Raw genomic sequence first — 21,605 nt, forward strand, 5'->3', positions numbered from 1 at the left:
GTTTTAGAAGGCAAAGATATGCTCGACGTAACTGACGTCATGATAGGGAAGTGACCTATAGTCACATTATAATTTCATCATAATCCTAGAACCAGTTTAATCACCATTGTCATCTTTGGCAGCCTAAAAATATTGGCAACTGTCCAGAGATAAAGAACTGGCAACATTTCAAAGATAAAGAACTAGCAATTGTCCAAAAATAAAGAACTGGAAACTGTTCAGAGATAAAAAAAAATTGGCAACTGTGCAGAGATAAAGAATTGGTAACTGTTCAGAGATAAAGAATTTTTGTTTTTGTTTGTTTTGGGTTTTACGTCACATCGACACAGTATAGGTCATATCGTGACGTTCCAGCTTTACCGGTGGAGGAAGACCTCAGGTGCCCTTCCGTGCATTAGATAAAGAATTGGCAACTGTTCCATAATAAAGAACTGGCAACTGTTCAGAGATAAAGAATTGGCAACTGTTTAAGTTTCAATAAACTATATTTAACAAAGCAGTGACTTTCAAGTGTTTTTATTTACTCTTCAATAATCAACATACAGTTCACATTTGTTAGTTTTGAATAATGATCAATATTTCTTAACTTTATGGTAACATATACAATGTATATCATAATTATTATTGTTATATTAATTTATTTTCTTCTTCAAAAAAGGAAATAAATAATACTAATTCTCATATTTTTTTCTTTTTTTTTTTTAGTATCCTTCAGTTTCCAAAAAAAGTACTCATTGACCATATACCTTATTCATCTATTTCTTTTTTTTGCCTTTGGCAATTACTACTGCAGCATGTAAGGATTAAGTATGGAAGTCATAATACGTTTTATTTTCTACATGTGATAAATATCTCACATGTTTTACAAAAATATCACAGCATTACAGAAAACATAATACCCTTTTCTACAGAATGAAAATAAATCATTTCCGAGGCTTAATGTGCCTTTAAAGGAATGAGTGTAATATAATTAATGTATTTGATGGAGTTGGTGTCATAGCTGCATCAATGTCCCCCAGTTCAATACAACTAAAACTACATACAAGTGAACTTTTTTCCATGATTGAGTGGAAGATTTTTCTTCAAAAAGAGAGATTTTAGAATTTGCAATAAACAAAGAAGGAAGTTCTGACATCAAAAAGAGGAAGACTTCTTTAATTTGTCAAAATACCCCTTATTTTAAAACAAGAGGGCCATGATGGCCCTGAAATCGCTCACCTGTATATAGGCCCCCGGGGCGGGGCTAATTTTAACCCAGGGGCTTTATTTGAACAAACTTGGTAGACACCCATTAGAGGATGTTTCATGATAAATATCTAAGCTCAAGCTCTAAGAAAATTTTTAAGTTTTTACTAAACACATATAGGGAAAAACAATGACCCACCCCCTCTGTGCGGGCCAATTTTGTCCCCAGGGCTTTTATTTGAACAAACTTGGTAAACACTCACTAGAAGATAATTCATGCTTAATATCTAAACTCTATCTCTTTGGGCTTTTTTACAGAACATTTTTTCAGTTTTTACTATATACATAAAAGGAAAATCAATGATCCCGGGGCGGGGCCAATTTTTTTTACCCCAGGGCCCTTAATTTAACAAAAATGGTAGACACCCATTAGAAGATGTTTCATGCTAAATATCTTAGCTCTAGCTTTTAAGATTTTTTATGTTTTAACTATATACATAAAAGGAAAAACAATGACCCCCTGGGGCGGGGCCAATTTTGACCCCAGGGCTTTTATTTGAACAAACTTGTTAGACACCCACTAGAAGAGGTTTCATGCTTAATAGCTAAGCTCTAGCTCTTTGGGTTTTTTAAAAGAAGATTTTTTAAGTTTTTACTATATGCATATAGGGTTAATCAATGACCCCCTGGGGCGGGACCAAATTTTAACCCCAGGGCTTTTATTTGAACAAACTTGGTAGACACCCATTAGAGGATGTTTCATGCTAAATATCTTAGCTCTAGCTCTTTGGGTTCTTTAAAAGAAGATTTTTTTTAAAGTTTTACTATATGCATATAGGGAAAATCAATGACCCCCTGGAGCGGGGCCAATTTTGACCCTAGGGCTTTTATTTGAACAAACTTGGTAGACACTGACTAGAAGATGTTTCATGCCAAATATCTAAGCTCTACCTCTTTGGGTTTTTTAAAAGAAGATTTTTTAAGGTTTTTACTCTATGCATATAGGGTAAATCAATGACCCCCTGGGGCGGGGCCAATTTTGACCCCAGGGCTTTTATTTGAACAAACTTGGTAGACACTCATAAGAGGATGTTTCATGCTAAATATCTTAGCTCTAGCTCTTTGGGTTCTTTAAAAGAAGATTTTTTAAGGTTTTACTATATGCATATAGGGAAAATCAATGAACCCCTGGGGCAGGCCAATTTTGACCCCAGGGCTTTTATTTGAACAAACTTGGTAGACACTGACTAGAAGATGTTTCATGCCAAATATCTAAGCTCTACCTCTTTGGGTTTTTTAAAAGAAGATTTTTTAAGGTTTTACTATATGCCTATAGGGTAAATCAATGACCCCCTGGGGCGGGGCCAATTTTGACCCCAGGGCTTTTATTTGAACAAACTTGGTAGACACCCATTAGAGGATGTTTCATGCTAAATATCTTAGCTCTAGCTCTTTGGGTTCTTTAAAAGAAGATTTTTTAAGGTTTTACTATATGCATATAGGGAAAATCAATGACCACCTGGGGCGGGGCCAATTATGACCCCAGGGCTTTCATTTGAACAAACTTGGTAGACACTGACTAGATGATGTTTCATGCCAAATATCTAAGCTCTAGCTCTTGGGTTTTTTAAAAGAAGATATTTTAAGTTTTTTCTTTCGGTTGCCATGGCAACCAGAGTTCTGCATGGAATTAAATTCTTTGAACAATTCTTAAAGGTGCCCACCAAAGGAACATTCCTGTGAAGTTTGGATGAAATTGGCCAAGTGGTTTATGAGGAGATGTCATTTAAAGTAAAAGTTTACGGACGCCGGACGGACGGACGAAAAGCGATCACAAAAGCTCACCTTGTCACTTTGTGACAGGTGAGCTAAAAAATCTTTGAAAATATGGCTGCAGAAAGTGGGAGTCTTCCGCTGCTTAAAGTGGGAGTGTTCACATGTATGCAACTAAAATCTACGCAGCTTGAACTTAAAGCTTTAAAGGCACACTTACCCTCAGAAATTAGTATAGTAAAACTGGAATTCTAAAAAACCTTAATACTTTGAAAATCGGATGATTTAAAGTCCAAATCCACTGATAAATAAATCACTTTATATAACCTCTGCAAACAGGACTTTTGGCTAAACATGGCCAGGGTTTCTTCTTCTTCATTTTTACTGTATATTTTTGTTTTCCTTTACAAAGAGCAAACATGTAATTTTTTACTACTTCAAATTGGATTAAGTTTGTTTTTTTGATTGGGTTTAACATCTCATCAACACAGTATCGGTCGGCGATGTTGCAGCTTCACTGGTGGAGGAAGATCTCAGGTGCCCTTCCGTGCATTTTTTCAGGCACGAATAGGCAGCTGAGTAGAACCACCGACGTTCCGTAAGCTAGCTGGATAGCTTCCTCACATGAAAGAATCCAAAGTCCATGTCGGGATTCGAACCCACAGCGGTGAGGGGCAAGTGGTTTGAAGTCAACGACCTTAACCACTTGGCCATGGACACCCCTAAATTGGATAAAGTGCATGTGTGATGATGACCACCTGATGAAAGGGAAATAATCATTGAAGTAAACAAAGTACTAACATACAAAATACTACACCACAAAACTATTTCAAAACAATCGCCTCCGTGGACGAGGGGTTAGTGTCGATGACTACCTCTCTGGCGTGGGTTCGATCCCCAGGAGATGCTTTGGTAGTTTAGCGTGGAGGAAGGTAGTCTAGTACTGGTGTAACTCTCTAGGAACGATGGTTAGGAAACTACTCGCCTATATGACTGAAATACTGTTGAGGAAAAGGCGTAAAATGAAACAATCATTTCAAAACCGTAAGAGATAAGTTATATGACCAAGGAGTAGCCTTTTGGAAACACGTCACCTGACACTACAAGTAAAAAGTTTTTGAGAAATATATAAGAAATATCATTATTATCTAGGCTTGATGAGCCTTTAACAAATATGGTCTATAACTAACAACATACATAATTAAGTAAACATAAATTATCATTGTGATTTATACACACATGGTCTGTAGCTAAAATATTCTTCAACTTACATCTAACCCAACTTTCTGGTAGGTCCATCCTGGTATGTCTGGCCTAAGTTTTATATTCATTACACACGGTTAATACGATCATGAAAAAATATACAAAAACTTTACTCTCTACAACAATCTGTAAAACTGAATAAATATTTACAACAAAAATAACACACTCTGTACACTGTTCTGCCAAAGTGTGATCTTTTACTTCTAGTGTAAGACATGATTTTTGTTTTTTTTCCCCTCTCAAAAACTCTGCATTTATTTTAGAAAAACACAGAACTTAAACTAATATGGGTGGGGAACACTTTTTTTCCACATTGACACTATATCTATTTTTATTCCGACATAATGACTGCGGGTTTCACTGAATTCTTTACGATATAATTACTCAGACAATCTAGGTCTTGAGAACTATCCTGTTCATTTTGAAATACTGTGTAACCTCGTCAGAAAGTGCCCCTTTGTTGAGCAATCACCTCTTCACAACAACCGTGTCATTTTTCTACCAATAACAACAATTCACAATAAATTTAATTTTCACTTCACTAAAGCAACACCTCTTCTGAACAACCATAATTTGTTCTCTCCTAAAAGAATACTGCTCTGAAGGAGATATACCGTATTAATTTTGCACTCACTTTACATTAATTTCTCAATTATACATTTTTGTAATTTTAGTTATATATCTGCAATATTTCATCTTCCAAACAGTGAGAATAGCTTGGGTTTACTCTTATTAAGTATCATGTTTTGTATAGTGTCAAGGTCGGGTAATTTCTGCAACGTTCCATACCCGGCTACAGCAGGCTTTGTTCTTAACATTTTCTGTGCCACTCTGCTTATATCTTCTGCTGTCACTTTTTCTGAAATACACAACAGTATTTGAGCCGCGTCACGACAAAACCAACATAGTGCGTTTGCGGCCAGCATGGATCCAGACCGCATCCGCGCAGTCTGATCAGGATCCATGCTGCTCGCTAGCACTTTCTCTACTTGTAATTGGGTTTGTAAGCAAACAGCATGGATCCTGATCAGACTAGGCGGATGCACAGGCTGGTCTGGATCCATGCTGGTCGCAAACCCATTATATTGGTTTTGTCGTGCTGGGCCAGATAAATCTGATATGTTAATGTGATGACTTTTTTTTTTTCACTGCACTAGCCATAAACATTAATGGGGGGGGGGGGGGAAATAACACTGAATGCTTGCAAAAGAGGACATTAAAACTTTTACAATTTCATGTTTAAATGTTGAATTCTGCTTTAGGGGTAGTGGACAGTAGTTTGCACTTGACAGTATCATCCATGAACAGGCTCAATCAAACCAAGCCTTCAAAACATTTTCAATTTTGCGATTTTGGACTTTCTTTAGGGACTCTTATTATTTTCTCCATTTGATATAAATTGAATTTAAAAATTTCCTAAGGAGAGGCAGCCTTAAATAGCACACCACTGCTAAAGAGCTGCAGGTTAGCTCAATAGGTAAGGCATTGGTCTGTAAATCGGGGTAACCCAGGTGGGATTCCTGGATAGCATAGGTTACTTTCGTTGTGATTGATCATGAAATTATTTTCTATGATCATTCACACTGTACATATGCTCTGGTATGTACAGAAGTTTCAGTTCCTTGCAAAAGTGAAAGCAACTAGTACTGGTAAACTGCTTGACAGCATGCCGAACAATGATGCAGAGGTTGAACTGTGCTCTGGTAATTTCAATTTGGCTAATAACTGTGATCCAAGTGATAACTACTAACACCACCACAAGCAACAGAACGATAAAGTTGGACATTTAAAAACCATCATTACAAGTTTAAGTTAAACTATATTGCTGAAGGAAAACGTCAGGGGGAAGTACTTCATACGTTGTAATAGCAAGTACAAAAGAAGAACCATTCACAATCCATACACTAGCTGGGATAACTTCCAAACATGAAAGAATATGAAGTCCCTGATGGGTTTATACAGTGGAACAATGAGAAGTGATTTAAACACAAAAACCTTAACCTCACTGTGACCATCAACTGAACATTTAGTTATACAAATTAATGATAAAGAACAATACCTATAAGGTCATGATAGTATTCTGGCTGGTTTCTATAACCCATGGAGAGCACCTGTCTACCAACATCCTCAAACACAACCGGTCTTTGTTCTAAGTTCATCAACAGCATAGACTGGAGCTGTCTCTTAGCTCTGTTTAATTCAACCTACAAAATTAAAATAATTGAGCTGTGTCATTACAAAACCAACATAATGGGTTTGCGACCAGCATGGATTCAGACCAGCCTGCGCATCCCCGCAGTCTGATCAGCATCCATTCTGTTCGCTTACCAACCCTTGTACAAGTAAAGAAACTGATAGCGAACAGCATGGATCCTGATCAGATTGCGGGGAAGTGCAGGCTGGTCTGGATCCATGCTGGTCGCAAACGCACTATGTTGGTTTTGTCGTGATGCGGCTCATTAATTGCAAATAATAGTTACATATATCTACTCCAAAACATTTTATTACATCATTACATTGATTTCTTTTAAAAAAATGTGCATGCCTGATAAATATAAATTTAGCTTTATCAGTCACCCTCAGCTTTATCAGTCACCTCATCAATAGATATTGAAATAGAATGAAAAAGGTAATTGAACATTTAACCATTTACTAATTTGAAAAAATATTAAACTGAATATTAAACAAATACAAGTTTTGAATATTAAAGTTTCTCTTACATTTGACTAAAAAACATTTGGGACTATTCTATATAGATATGTCCTTTGACAATTATTTCTGTTTGCAATTTGAAATCAAGAGATTCTTCACAGTTTTTTGTTTCATTTCAAAAAGAAACACATACTAAAATTGAAAATATGATGAATAGAATATGAAACAAGCGTCTGGCATTATAGAATTAATCAGGCTGGGCTTGAAAAAATGAAGCGCTTAGTAAAGCCTCTGCTTTCTTTTTTTTTAGCCTTGCCAGATAAATTTTTTTTATATCCTCTTAAAATATTTTAGGCCGTTTTATTAGGCACAAGAGTAGAACAACCGACAGCCTACTTTCTGTATGGTACTAGAATAGCTTCCATGCATGACAGAATCAAAGCCCCGTTCCAGATGCAAATCAACAGCGGAGAAAAACATGGTGCTCACTGTTTGCAACCTTAACTAATCAGCCACAAAGATCCAATACCACTGTTGCTCCTTTAGAAAATTTTGCTACTTGATGTTCTTTTGTTGTTGGTGTGAACAAATTTCATTTAAAAATGTTTTGGAAGGCTTTATTTTTCATCTTTTTTTTTTTTGCTTTTAAGTACAATGCTCCAAAATTCTTAGATTTTATCAAGGGCAATTTACCTATATTTCCCTGAATGATTTTGACAAAAATTTTCATTTAATGCTTATCTTTCAAAATTCTCTAGAGCCACCTTTCATTGCCATGATTTCAATACTCTTAAGGGCAACTTTTACATATTGCTATTTTTTCCATACTCTGGAGGGGAATTTTCATTTCAATGCAATTCATCTTGAGGGTATTTTTCCCAGTTTTAAGTTAATAAGCATCTTGAAAAATCTTCCCAAACTACATACCTGTGGTGTCTGGCCAGCTGTATTGACTAATTCTTTAGTTATAACCTCAGTCAGTTTGTCAAGCTGTGAATTATAAACATATAAGTACTTTATAAGAACAAATAATCAGCATGAAAACAATGAACAAGTAATCATCAACAATGAAAAAGTAATCAGTGGCATAAAAATAATTCATACTTCCCGTAATCTAGTGTTGCGACAATTTAGTACTAGGAATAGCTATAGCTATCACTAAAGGTGATTCATATTTCCACCAACAACCTTAACTTTTTGAAAAATAATTGGTTTCAAGCAAACTTTGAACACAACCTATAATTTATTATGTTTAATCTGTGTACCAATAATTATTACAATTAATTGCCTATCTTCCAAAACAAAAAAAATCTATTTTTAGTAACAATGACCTTGACCTTAAACAAAAGGGGTCCAAAAGCAAACCCACCGTGATCTTCATATAAGCTTAGTATATACCAAGTTTGATTGCAATATCTCACTCCCAACTCTAATTATTGCCCAGAAACCATTTTTCTATTTTAGTAACAGTGACCCTGACCCCACGGGGGTCCAAAAGCAATCCCAACAAGGGTCTTCATATAAGCTTGCTATATCACAAGTTTGATTACAATATCTCATTCCTAACTCTATTTATTGCCCAGAAATCATTTTTCTATTTTTAGTAATATGGACCTTGCGCGTGACTCAAGAGGGTCCTAAAGCAATACTAACCAGGATTTCCACATACTGTTGATATATATCAAGTTTGATAACAATAACTCATACCAAACTCTAGATATCGCTCAGAAGTGGACCGACTGGCAAGCTGACTCCTAAACACCCTCCTAAACTTTGTTTGTGGGAATAAAATAAGAAATGAATGAACAATTTTAAATAATATTAAATGACCATTTCCCTTTATACTACCTGTTTAAGTCTATCATGTCTCCATGCACCACTTGCAATTGTTATGTGTTCCTCTTGAGAAAGACCTTCAGTACTTGACTTTGTTTGTGTCTGTCACTATACACTTACACATGTGTTAAAGACCAACTCCATATAAAGATCACCTTGTATACAAAGACCACCCTTCAACAACCCTTCATTTATTAAAAAGGCAGAGCATTACCAAACTAATCAGTAATTTTCAATTTTTCTACAAGTGAACAACTACTTACCCCACATGATTTCTGAATAACTGAGGTGAGACCATAAAAATCAATGTCAGAGATAAAAAAATTGTCACCTCTCCCATGGATCAAATCAGCAACCCCTGGGATGCAAAGCAGATGCTTTCCCCATTGAGCCAAGGGGACAAGCCTGAAATATTATTATGTACAAAGAAAAATCTTACCTTGCTTGGATGAGAGCTAGCCTGTATCACAAACATCCCCGTGTCGGCAAAAGCGTGATTTGTAGCCTGCGCACTTTCTATCCAATGATGCCTTTAACAAACAAATAATACAAGTGTATTTTACTAGGTTGATTACCTTTAATAAACAAATAATACAAGTGTATTTTACTAGGCTGAGTACCTTTAATAAACAAATAGAGGTGTAACTTTAAAAACTAATAGACATGATATACATATGTATATAAAGTTTCTCTACAAACCCACAGGGATACATTAAACATATAATCTAATATCAAAATCTTAATCTAACTTTGGAAAATTTGAAAACATTCACAATTAAACCAGTTGTTCGTAAATTTGAGACTTGATCTAAAAGTCCATCAAAAATTTATGCATGGTACCTTAAGATAGTGAGAAGTGGTGATAACAAAGCTTTTAGTCATAAACTGAAAGAAGCAAGATCTTTTTTTTTGTGTAGATAATGGATTAACTACTTTACTGTTAGTTTCACGGTGCATCAACAAAATTTAGGTCATAAGGCACTGAAACAGGAAAGATGATTTTGGCTTATCTCTGGTATCTCTTCAAGCAACAACAGGGGATGGAAGCACCTCACCTGCTGGGGCATGGTTCATACAGACTTCTCATGTACATAAATTTAGGGCTTTTTTAGGTTTGAGATGATTTTTGAATACATGGTGGACAGCAAATGACCATTGAGACTAAATGTGCAAGATCAATCGTCACAAAGAAACTACATCTTTCCATAAGATAGAACAGCCCATGCCTTGATTACTAATCGGATGATGCCCCTTAACCTAAACATAAGCAGGACTTGTTAAATTATCTAATGCATTGTGATAGCTACACTTACTTATTCAGTACATTCAGGTAAAGTCTAGTGTACATGCCTTTCCCAGGTCCGCCGGCAGAAAATGATCCCCCTCCTCCTAGTAAATTCATTAGTACACAAAATGTTACAAAATCATCGTCCTTATGTGAGCAACTTTCTAGTCCAATAACTAAATGCCCCAGTTCAGGCATTGGATTTGGTCCAAGACTAACATCTGATAAATCTTGTTCTTCCTGCCAGATAAAAGGAAAAAAATATTATTTGTTTTTATTTAACCTCACATAAAAAAGTGTAGCTGAAACAAAACACAATGATAACTTTCCTTCTTGAACTTTTACCATCATACTGTAAAGTAAAGAGCGGTATAATAATGTGCATTATAATATACAATTATTGTATTATTAATATCAAAGTCTATTGACTTCTCTTGTTTTCTAAAGCTTTTTGACAGGCTATATGGCCATATATAAATGCTTGTTTGTGTATATAACCAAGGTGGCTAAGTGAAAGTTATAATGCAAACAAAAGCTTAAATAGGCCATATAACATGTTCATGACATATTTATGAAACAAACTTCCTTACTTTGAGAAAATAAAATGTATTTACTTCATAAATTGACAAAGCCATATTTATAGTTTATATAAAACGTCACAATTATCCAATGAAAAGCATCCTTACAAACATGCAACATTATAAATATCAGATTACTGGCAGAATAAAAGTTAACAAACTTACAGTTACCAGTCCTCCAGTGTACTGTGCTATAGAACAATCCATGCCTTTGGAAGGGTAAATCAGAGATTTGTTTTCTGTCCAAATCGGTGACTTTGTGATGAAATGTTTCTCCGCCATATTGACGAGCGTGTCATGATCGATGCCAACACCGGCTAACACTACTCTCTTAGGATCATAGTAACTGTTCATATATGTGTACAGTAAACGATTGTCTATCTTACTGAGGTTACCGTCAGGACAGATCTTTGGTAGCCCTAGAGTATTATTTTTGTATCCAGCCTGAAACATATGTTAAAAATTAACCCTTTCTCTGTTGATTTATTCATATGGACCTGTCCAAATTCAATTTTTTGAACTTTCCATTTTCAATTTTTGGGTATATCAAGATGAAAACTGAAGTCAGTCAGCCTGCTGATGTGTAGGCCAGGCTGCATTGATCAAGGATATCTGCCCTCCCAAGACATTTGCCCTCAATCTAAATATGTATCATTGGACATTTGCACCACTCCGCTCCCCAAAATGGAAATGTTAACCTAATATCAGGGCTGCCAACAGCAAATTGCAAAATCAGAGGCAAATACGCCGGGGGTCAAGGGGGCTGCGCAAGCCCCCTTTGCGGGTCCAGGGCAGAGCCCCGGTGGGGGCCCGGAAAAGACTCGATTTGACCAATGAGAAAAGCGCTTACAGACATACCATAGGCGGCTAGCGTAACGATAAAAGCCAAGGCGTGCCGGTTTTTGGGTACTGTATAAAATATGACAAATGAATTTATTGTTTTTGTCGAATTTACATCGATCTCAAAAATGACCCAGGAGCTCACAAAATCCGCGGATTTCCGCGAATCTGTGGAAAATCGGCAGCCCTGCTAATATGGACATGATTTGCTTAGCTTTTGTTTCAATAATAATGTAACAATAAATGCAATATAATTAAGAAATAAGAATAAGAATATAGTGGTGCATTTTAGGAGTGGGGGACAAATGTCAAAATTATTACCCAGGACCCACTTGTGCCTTTAATTGAATGGAATTATTGTGACTTTAAAGAAAGAGCTGCCACTTAGCGGGGACCATGCTTGACTTCTCTTATTCCTTGGGACAAATACATCATTAAAAGAAAAATACTCCTAGAATACATAATTTGCTTGAACAAAAAAAAAATTTCGATTTTCATATTCGACAATAAAGGTCAAGGTCATTCAAAGGTCACATTTGAATTAATCATGTCAGTTTTGTAGTAAGTGTTCTTTTGTCCAAATAACATATCAAATTCATAAAATAAATAAAGTTTATGACAATTTAAACAAATTTCAATAATTTGACTTTGATGGTAAAGGTCAATTAAATTTCAAGGTCATTTCAGAATAATTTAACATGTCAGTTTTGACATATGTGTTCTTTTGTCTAAGGATGAATCAAATCTGTAAATAAAAAACCAAGATATGACAATTTAAGCAAATAACAATAATTTGACCTTGGCAGTCAAGATCAAATAAAGGTCAATGTTATATAAGAAATATTCCACATATGATTTGTCACAAGTGTTCTTTTGTAAAATTATAAATTGAATACATAAGTAAATAACAAAGCTATGACACTCAGCTAAATTCAATATTTGAAAAACAAAGTTTTTTAGCCAATCAGGCAAAAATCAAGTAGATTTCAATAATTTCACCTGGAAGGTCAAGGTCATTGACGAATGAAGGACACGGCAAATAATCAACTTGAAGATCTGGTCTAAATACTGTTTATGTCCAACTATAAAGACAATCAAAATATAAATACCAAAGTTTTAGCCAATTATAGCAAAAATCAAGCAAAATTCAAAATTTCACCTTGAAGGTCATGATTATTTAAGAGTCTATGCTGATTCCAATCTGGTGTACTTGAAGGTCTTGCCCAAAGGTTTGTTGTGTCGAATATTAAAGACGATTCAAAAAAGAAATTTGAACAAGAGGGCCATGATGGCCCTGAGGTCGCTCACCTGTATATAGGCCCCCCGGAGCAGGGCCAGTTTAAACCCCAGGGCTTTTATTTGAACAAACTTGGAAGACACTCATTAGAAGATGTTTCACAATGTTTAGTTTTTACTACACACATGTAATGAAAAAAATGATCTCCACCTCCCCCCCCCCCCCCCCCCGGCAGAACCAATTTTCACCCAAGGGCTTTTATTTGAACAAACTTGGTAAACATAAGAAGATATTTCATGCTAAACATCTAAGCTCTAGCTCATTGGGTTTTTTAAAAGAAGATTTTTTAAGTTTTTACTACACACATATAGTTAAAAACAATGACACCCCTGGGGCGGGGCCAGTTTTGACCCCAGGGCTTTTATTTGAACAAACTTTGTAGACACTTACTAGAAGATGTTTCATGCTTAATATCTAAACTTTAGCCATTTGGGTTCTTTCAAAGAAGATTATTTAAGTTTTTTTTATACAAATATAAGGAAAATCAATGACCCCCCGGGCCGGGGCCAATAATGACCCCAGGTCTATTATTTGATCAAACTTTATTGACACTCACTAGAAGATGTTTCATGCTTAATATCTAAACTCTAGCTATTTGAGTTCTTTCAAAGAAGATTATTTAAGTTTTTTCTATACAAATATAAGGAAAATCAATGACCCCCCGGGCCGGGGCCAATTTTGACCCCAGGGCTTTTATTTCAACAAACTTGGTAGACACCCATTAGAAGATGTTTCATGCTGAATATCTTAGCTCTAGCTCTTTGAGTTTTTTAAATAAGATTTTTTAAGTTTTTACTACAGTGTAACTTCCGAATTCCGGAACTTCTGAAATCCGGAAACTTCTAAAAACCGAACAATTTTTTCGGTCCCGATTTTTTCCCTTCTATTTTCTTTTAATATAATACTTCTGAATTCTGGAACTTCTAAATTCTGGACGATATTTTCGTAAAATTAGAGTCAAATCAATGCAATTTTACCTCCAAAAACCGGAAATATCCAAAGGTGTGAAATACATTGTAAACCCTGCAGGAAGATTTATTCTCCCTATCGATTGTTTACTAATTAGCGGTGATCGTGTAATTTGATACGCGTTAAAATCACAAACTGTGAAATGGTATGTTTGAAGTGATGCGGTTAATCAAAGTAATTTACGGCGGTCAGTTAATTTGAAGTGTTTATTAGCGGATTAAATGACAATTAATTGGACAATGTATGCATCAAAAGTCTTTAGGGATTTTATTGCATTTGATGTAATAATTAATTAACTAGCATCGGACGATATGTAAGTTTATGCAATTAACATCATTTCTACAAACTGATAGAAATTCAAAAGCATTTGCAAGTAAGATAAAAATGTATTCTTTTCATTCACATCTTTATCTTGATTAAAAGACTATTATATATGATAATACAGTAATGGCCACTTCTTCCTTGACATTTAGTGATATTATGTGGCTTAGTCTTGTCCGCATTATCATAAACCTCTGAATTCCGGAAACCTCTGAAATCCAAACTTTTTGACAAGTCCAATGGGTGTTCGGTTTTCGGAAGTTACACTGTATATGCATATAGGGAAAATCAATGACCCCCTGGGGCGGGGCCAATTTTGACCCCAGGGCTTTTATTTCAACAAACTTGGTAGACACTCATTAGAAGATGTTTCATGCTGAATATCTTAGCTCTAGCTCTTTGGGTTCTTTAAAAGAAGATTTTTTTAAGTTTTTACTATATGCATATAGGGAAAATCAATGACCCCCTGGGGCGGGGCCAATTTTGACCCCAGGGCTTTTATTTGAACAAACTTGGTAGACACTTTCTAGAAGATGTTTCACGCCAAATATCTAAGCTCTAGCTCTTATGGTTTTTTAAAAGAAGATATTTAAAGTTTTTTCTTTCGGTTGCCATGGCAACCAGAGTTCTGCATGGAATTAAATTCTTTGAACAATTTTTAAAGGTGACCACCAAAGGAACATTCCTGTGAAGTTTGGATGAAATTGGCTTAGTGGTTTTTGAGGAGATGTCATTTAAAGTAAAAGTTTACGGACGGACCCCGGACGAAAAGCGATCACAAAAGCTCACCCTGTCACTTTGTGACAGGTGAGCTAAAAAAATAATGACTAATGTTAAAGTTTTTGGACGGCAACAGCAAAAGAAAGGATATCATGACTGTAGCAATAGCTCCTTTTTTTCTTCAAAAAAGTCGGGCTGAAAACATCAACCGCCAACAAAATTAAACTTACAGCAAAGATCATCTCTACCATCAGTGCCGTGGGGTCAGGGTTCATACGGAGAGACTCTAGCTCAAATCCAATTGCCTGTCGTGCCATCTCAATCTTAAATACATAAAACCAACGAGATAATTGTATATCAGCTATGTCTTACCAACTACAGTGACATTGTCGAAAAAATATTTTGACCTTTAGTCTTCTACAAAAAATAGTTAAAATTCATATAATAACAAATGACATAATGTCCATCTTTATATTTGTAGGTTTTTTTTCTTATAGTAAAGAATTACTTTTTTTAAATATTAAAACATTAGAATATATTATACCTCACATAAATTTGTTGCTTCTTTACTTATATCACAAAGTGCTGAAGTGTGTACTATTTCTTATAATATGACAGTTATATCATTAGGTCTTTCACTTACAATGATTTTTCTCTCTTAATTGGGAAGATGCCTTACCCTCTTCATTTTGGGAAAAATTAACGATTAAAATGCTGATTTGGGAAGTAAAAAGGCTGGTTTAAGTTCAGATTTTTGGGAAAACTGCATGATTTTAAAGAAAATTTCAATTGAGAAGAGGCCTTTTTTCGGAGTCTGTTACATAAGTAGAAAAATCACTGACTTAAAGCAGTTTACTAAGAGTTACAAGTTTAGAATTCAAGTGTAGTAAATCACAAACTATCAAATTCATTGAATTGTTCAAGCGCTAAGAAACGGTCAGCGGTTCTACATAGGTATGAACATTTGTCTAAATTACATCACCTTAGTGCAGTAATAGTTTAAATCCCATTGAATTATAAAAGGAGTTAAATCTGCACACCTCCAGATGAGCCAATATATTTCAAGAAAATCAACATTGAGAAAATTGTACTAACATTTTGAAGACAGGTAAAAACATTCAAGATCCAAGTTAAATTTTACATGTTATGTGCACACAAAAACTTAACCAAAGTGTGACTAGGAACAGACAACTTTGCCCAAGCCAGAGTGAATACAATAGCTTTTCCTATTCCTCAAATAGTCCAGATGAAAGTACAAGTAAATATATAAGTTCGGACAAAATTACTTCTAAGGGCTACCTTGTACTGAAAAATAAAATGAGCCGTGTCACGACAAAACCAACATAGTGCGTTGGCGACCAGCATGGATCCAGACCAGCCTGCGCATCCGCGCAGTCTGATCAGGATCCATGCTGTTCGCTTATAGACCATATAACAAGTAGAGAAACTAATAGTGAACAGCATGGATCCTGATCAGACTGCGCGGATGCGCAGGCTGGTCTGGATCCATGCTGGTCGCAAACCCATTATGTTGGTTTTGTCGTGACACGGCTCAAATTAACGTACCTCCTCATCACCTATGACAGGCTGGTAAACTACGTCTGACAGTATATCTAACGCCTCGGGTAGCCCCTCTCTTTCTAATGACATAGCATATATCATTGTATCTCTGAAATTTATAATGAAATATATCTAATATGTACAGTTTATGCCATTTTATATAAAAAAGTGGACATGAAATAGCGTGTCTATGAATTTTTAGGGGGAAATAAAAGGATTACTTTACAAGATATATCATTTAACAGTTGACTCAAATATTAAGTGACCTTAGTACTGAAACTGGTCATTATTTTGATCCATATATTCTTGTATTTTGTGTTGTAATTCATCAAATAGTTTATAAACTAGATTTTTTTTCCCTCATAAATTAGTATTATTCTATTACATTTTGTTTATATGCCAATCATTTTAGCCTTATATGATAACTGTTAGTTTCATAAAGGGATGAAAATAAAATCGGGATCATCTGATCCAGACTGTTATCTTCCCTTTCTGAACACACAGCCAAAAGCCAGCTGATAAATGAGCCACGTCATGACAAAACCAACATAATGTGTTTGCGACCAGCATTGATCCAGACCAGGATGCACAGGCTGGTCTGGATCCATGCTGGTCGCAAACCCATTATGTTGGTTATGTTGTGACGTGGCTCAAATAAAATCAAACCTCGAAGACTGACAATCACAAATGCCTCCAACTTTCTCTAACACTTGGTTGATTTTATCTCGATTTTCATAATTTGTTGTTTTCTGAAATAGATAAAATGGAATCTTCCTGACTTTTTTTCTTGTCTGTAAATCATCACTGACTCCCCGAAATTTGATGGCATGGATTTGGCATGCTTAGAATTTGAAATAGTCTATAATTATGATGTTAGGGATTCTTATATGAAAATGCAAAAATTGAGCTACCAGCAGTATAGAGCCTGGCCAAACTGCATGACTTTGATCTGGCACTATGCTGGTGACAAATGTTAATTTGTTACTTTGACCCTTAGGGCCCTTTAACCTTTGTCACTTTATTTTGTTGATTAACAAGTTCACCGCAAAGGCAGGACAATATAGGCCTGAATATTAATTGTTTTGAATAATCACAAATAATCTTTCAATTACGACAGAGACCCAACCAATAAACTTGTCTGAAAAATGTTATATCTTAATAAATTAAATAATGAGACATTTTTTATCCTAAGTACATGATTCATTTAACTTTTATAGAGGTAATATATATGCCAAATAAAGAGAAATAGTATTGATCCAATAAAAAACAACAAGATGTGTTTTCCTATAAGGTACATTGTCTACATGAAGAATAAGACTCCTGGTATACGGCAAATTTTGACCGGAGGGTCATGACTAAATGTAACTTTTGAAGAAATCAACAAATTGATTTTACATGCCAGATATCTCTAAGCTCTGGGCATTGTAGTTTCGTACAATATGACTTACATGTGCTTTTCTACATAAGTTTAAATAAATCAAGTGACCCAGGGCCAGGCTTATATTGTCCCCAGGGGGCATAACACTATTCATTTTGTAGAGGTTCATAAGGTTATTCTACATGATCAATATCTTAAGTTCTTGGTATTGTAATTTTACAAAATAAAGACTGAAATGTGTCTCCTCATATAAGACTATATCAACTAAATGACCCCAGGCAAGGATAGTTCCTACCGAAGACTGTTCCAGATTCAAAGTTGGACTAATCCATTATAGAAATATAGCAGGTTAAGGGTTAAACTCAGTGTATAATAATAACTAAAGTCAACTACCTTAATCGCTCAGCCATTGAGTTCAAATATCAACATTAATCATTTGAAACCGAGTTTTGTTTGTTTTGGGTTTTATGTCACATGGACACAGTACAGGTCATATCGCGACGTTCCAGCTTTAGTGGTGGAGGAAGACCTCAGGTGCCCTTCCGTGCATTATTTCAGGCACAAACAGGAACCTGAGTAGAAATACTGACTTTCCGTAAGCTAGCTCGATAGCTTCCTCACATGAAAGAATCCAAAGTCCCTGTCGGGATTCGAACCCACAGTGGTGGGGGGCAAGTTATTTGAAGTCAACGACCTTGAAACTTAGTATAATGCATGAATGGTGTAACACAAATATGTTGTCAGTTATCATTGTAAAAACATGCTGTGCCATAAATTGTTATAGCACAAGATCAAATGCACTTCCTGCATGTAATAACTTACACTAAAAGCCAGTTTCTCCAGGAAATGGTTTATACCACTTGGGTAGTTTACTTCATATCTTGAACCAGAGTCGATCAATACACCAACAGTACAAAACTCCCCAAATTTATTCTCCGACGCCACTCGTAAGCCATTGTCTAGTACCGTCACCTGAAATAGTTGTAAAGAAAATTAACTTTTAGCCTGATAGTGGCAACTGAATCTACCCATGCTACCAGTGCAGACCAATATTAGCCAGTACATCCATGCCTTCTAATCATGGTCTGCACTGTTTTCTTTTCAGTCAGTATATTTATTAAAATTTTACCTAAAAATGATAACTTTATGATTTTGTCCCACATTACAAGTTGGACAAGTGTATTCAATATAGTTAGTGCTAAAAAGTTAAACCACAAACATATTCATTTATTATCAGGTCTGAATCATGGATATTATCAAATTTAATTTAAAACTACAATCAAGTACTCTCACAATCTGACTAAAGTTCAGATCTACTTATTTATTACATGATTTTAATCAGATTGGTACTCTGACAATAGTTTCTACATCAACTGAAACAAACTTAATACATAAACACTATCAGAGCAACAGATAAGCTTTAAAAGTGAATTGGGTATTACTCCATCATTTCCTTTGGAATTGGGTATTGGCTCCATTTAATTGGGTATTCCAAAACTCGATACCCTATGATTTCAAGATTAATTGGGTATTCAATTATGAAGATATGAATTTTATGATTTTAATATCAATAAAATTTAAACTCTTTTAAAAAGAAAATAGGATTAACAATTTACTAGAACTTTTCACAATTGTTTTATTTTTTATATAAAATGCTCATGTTATATTTCATAATATTTTAACAAGTTCGTTTTCTGACTGATTTTTGATTTACGACTGTTTTGACGCCATATTGCTTTCAAAGCGTCTATTGATACAGCTGGGACCTACTTATTGACGGTCTCTGCCAGTCTTTGAGGACCGTTGACCTCAGTAGACAAATCGACGGTCTCATGCTTTATTGATATGGCTTAGTCGGTCTTGGAGACCGGGGACCGTCGAAGACCGGAGACCGTTGATTAGTTAGCATTGATTCGGGAATATTCGGATAGCATGCATATCGATATAATTTGTCCAAAACTACGAGCGTACGAAAGATTAATTTTGCGGTGATGAAAATGACAATACGCACGGGTTTTTAAGACAATTGCGTATTCTATTTTTTTAATGGGTTTTGATACGCATTCTTAAAAAATCAATTGCGTATTTTATAAAATTAATTGCGTAAATACGCAAATACGCACCTTATCTGTTGCTCTGACTATGTTTTACAATTCTAAGATTACTCAATACTATACAAACCTGGGTCTCATGTTGTGTTTTGTCAGCCACTGCATACCTTGGTGGGGGAAAGTTTGGAGGCCTCGATGATAGAGGCACATTTTTCATAGGTATGTCAGCATTTCCCCCTGCCTCTCTACTACTACAAAGGTATCTTTTACAACATTTCCTACAAAAAGAAAATGACTCATTGATTACATGTATATACTGTTACAATCAAACTGTCAACAAAAGCCACCATGGAGAATGTGTAAATGCGGCCTTTATTCAACGGATTATACCAAATGTTGGATGAGGGATTTTTTAAAATTATTTTACAGCCGTTATTTGGTCATATTCCCAATTGAAAAAAGTATATTATTTTCCCAATCCACAGGAAAAAATTCCCAATTGAAAGTTACAAAATAAAAATATTGAATAAAAATTCTAAAATCTTTGCAAATAAGGGCTTCTTCACTGTAATAGTGCTTAAATCTTTGAAGATGCCACCGTAGACAGTAATTATTTGCATCCATTTAATCGCTGCAAAATTTCAGTTATGCAGTTTTACCCCAATTTTTAACAAAACACCGCTGAAATACCATGGGTCGTGTTCTCAAAATCCGGGGAAGAAAATCCCTGTTTCTTCATATGCCTGTATTCTTTTTGAATATGCCTACCTATACCTTTCAATTTTCCGGCGATTTTAACAAACATTTTGTGTGTGTGTGTTAAGTGAATGCATTCTCTTCAATATATATCACATATTAGGTATAAAAAGGTTGATTTTTTAGCAACAGTCAACAGAGTTTATTACAGTTTGTTTGCCACTGATTTATGTTTCTTATATCAGAGATGAAACTTCGGCGCATGCAACGACCTTCCTACCAATCAATGCAGATATTCAAAGCTTGGGACAGGTAAATATGAATTTATGAAATAATACTTTTTTGTGTCTGAACTCTGATATTTAAAGTGACATAACAGTTATTTTGTCCCGCTTAATTAGTATTATATTTCAACAGATAGACTAATATAATAATGATAGATGGATAATTAATCACGAAAAAAGTGTGTGAAAGCCGGGTTTCTGTTCGCCGGATTAAATTACATAAATAACTTTCCAGTTCTAAGTCGACTCCTGTCGCGAAAATAGATGATTAATTGCTCTAACGTCATATCTTTTAACATAGGACAATGAATTATCATCTCTTCCATATCTATAAAGTATATTTTGTATGTACCGCAATAATATCTCAGAAATTAGCTAAAGAATACCTATTTATATTCTTGCAACCTTGGCCGAGGATATTTCTCAGCATGCGAGTCGCCATTACAAAGGTCAGAGACCACTATGCGTTTTCTGATGCGTCATAGGCTACACTGTACTAAATCAGAATGTGACATTCTCAAGATTGAAAATAAAAATAGTGTCGTTTTACAGATATGAGAATTGTTATCAAGTAATAGAGCCATACATGTAAGCTATCAAGTTATATTGCCTTCCACAACTACGGTCTGATTAAAGATTTGAATAATTTGCCAGGTTACGTGAAATCACAGATATATAAACAATCTTATATTTAACTCCATGGTAAAATATATATCTACATTTTCTATTTTTTTCTTATTTTCTGTGATAATGCAAAACTACTGTGATAATATAGAATGCTTAAGTCTATAGTCAAGCTACTGAAATCTAATGAGCATATTTTGCACTTTAATTTACAAAAGCAATTAAGTAAACCTAAACTTAGAAATTCTAAGATTGGTAATTTCGGAGATTTTATTACCTCATTATCTATAAAT

At 35.0% G+C, this 21,605-nt stretch overlaps 1 protein-coding gene across 1 annotated transcript; it reads right to left on the bottom strand.

Annotated features, from left to right (window-relative positions):
* Positions 1–500: 500 nt before the first annotated feature.
* Positions 501–21,166, bottom strand: LOC132721566 (mitochondrial-processing peptidase subunit alpha-like). The gene is made up of 12 exons (XM_060705889.1): positions 21,075–21,166; positions 19,839–19,986; positions 18,480–18,629; positions 16,946–17,028; positions 16,286–16,388; positions 14,950–15,042; positions 10,738–11,016; positions 10,023–10,234; positions 9,149–9,239; positions 7,801–7,863; positions 6,281–6,425; positions 501–5,080 (listed from the first exon to the last, which is right to left on the bottom strand). The coding sequence occupies exons 1-12, from the start codon at positions 21,128–21,130 to the stop codon at positions 4,914–4,916; spliced, it is 1,590 nt and encodes a 529-aa protein (XP_060561872.1). The 5' UTR covers positions 21,131–21,166; the 3' UTR covers positions 501–4,913.
* Between the last annotated feature and the right edge of the window lie 439 nt (positions 21,167–21,605).

The sequence above is a fragment of the Ruditapes philippinarum genome, unplaced genomic scaffold, assembly GCF_026571515.1.
Source record: "Ruditapes philippinarum isolate M1 unplaced genomic scaffold, ASM2657151v2 ctg3112_1_1_1_1, whole genome shotgun sequence".
Classification (NCBI taxonomy): Eukaryota; Metazoa; Mollusca; class Bivalvia; order Venerida; family Veneridae; genus Ruditapes; species Ruditapes philippinarum.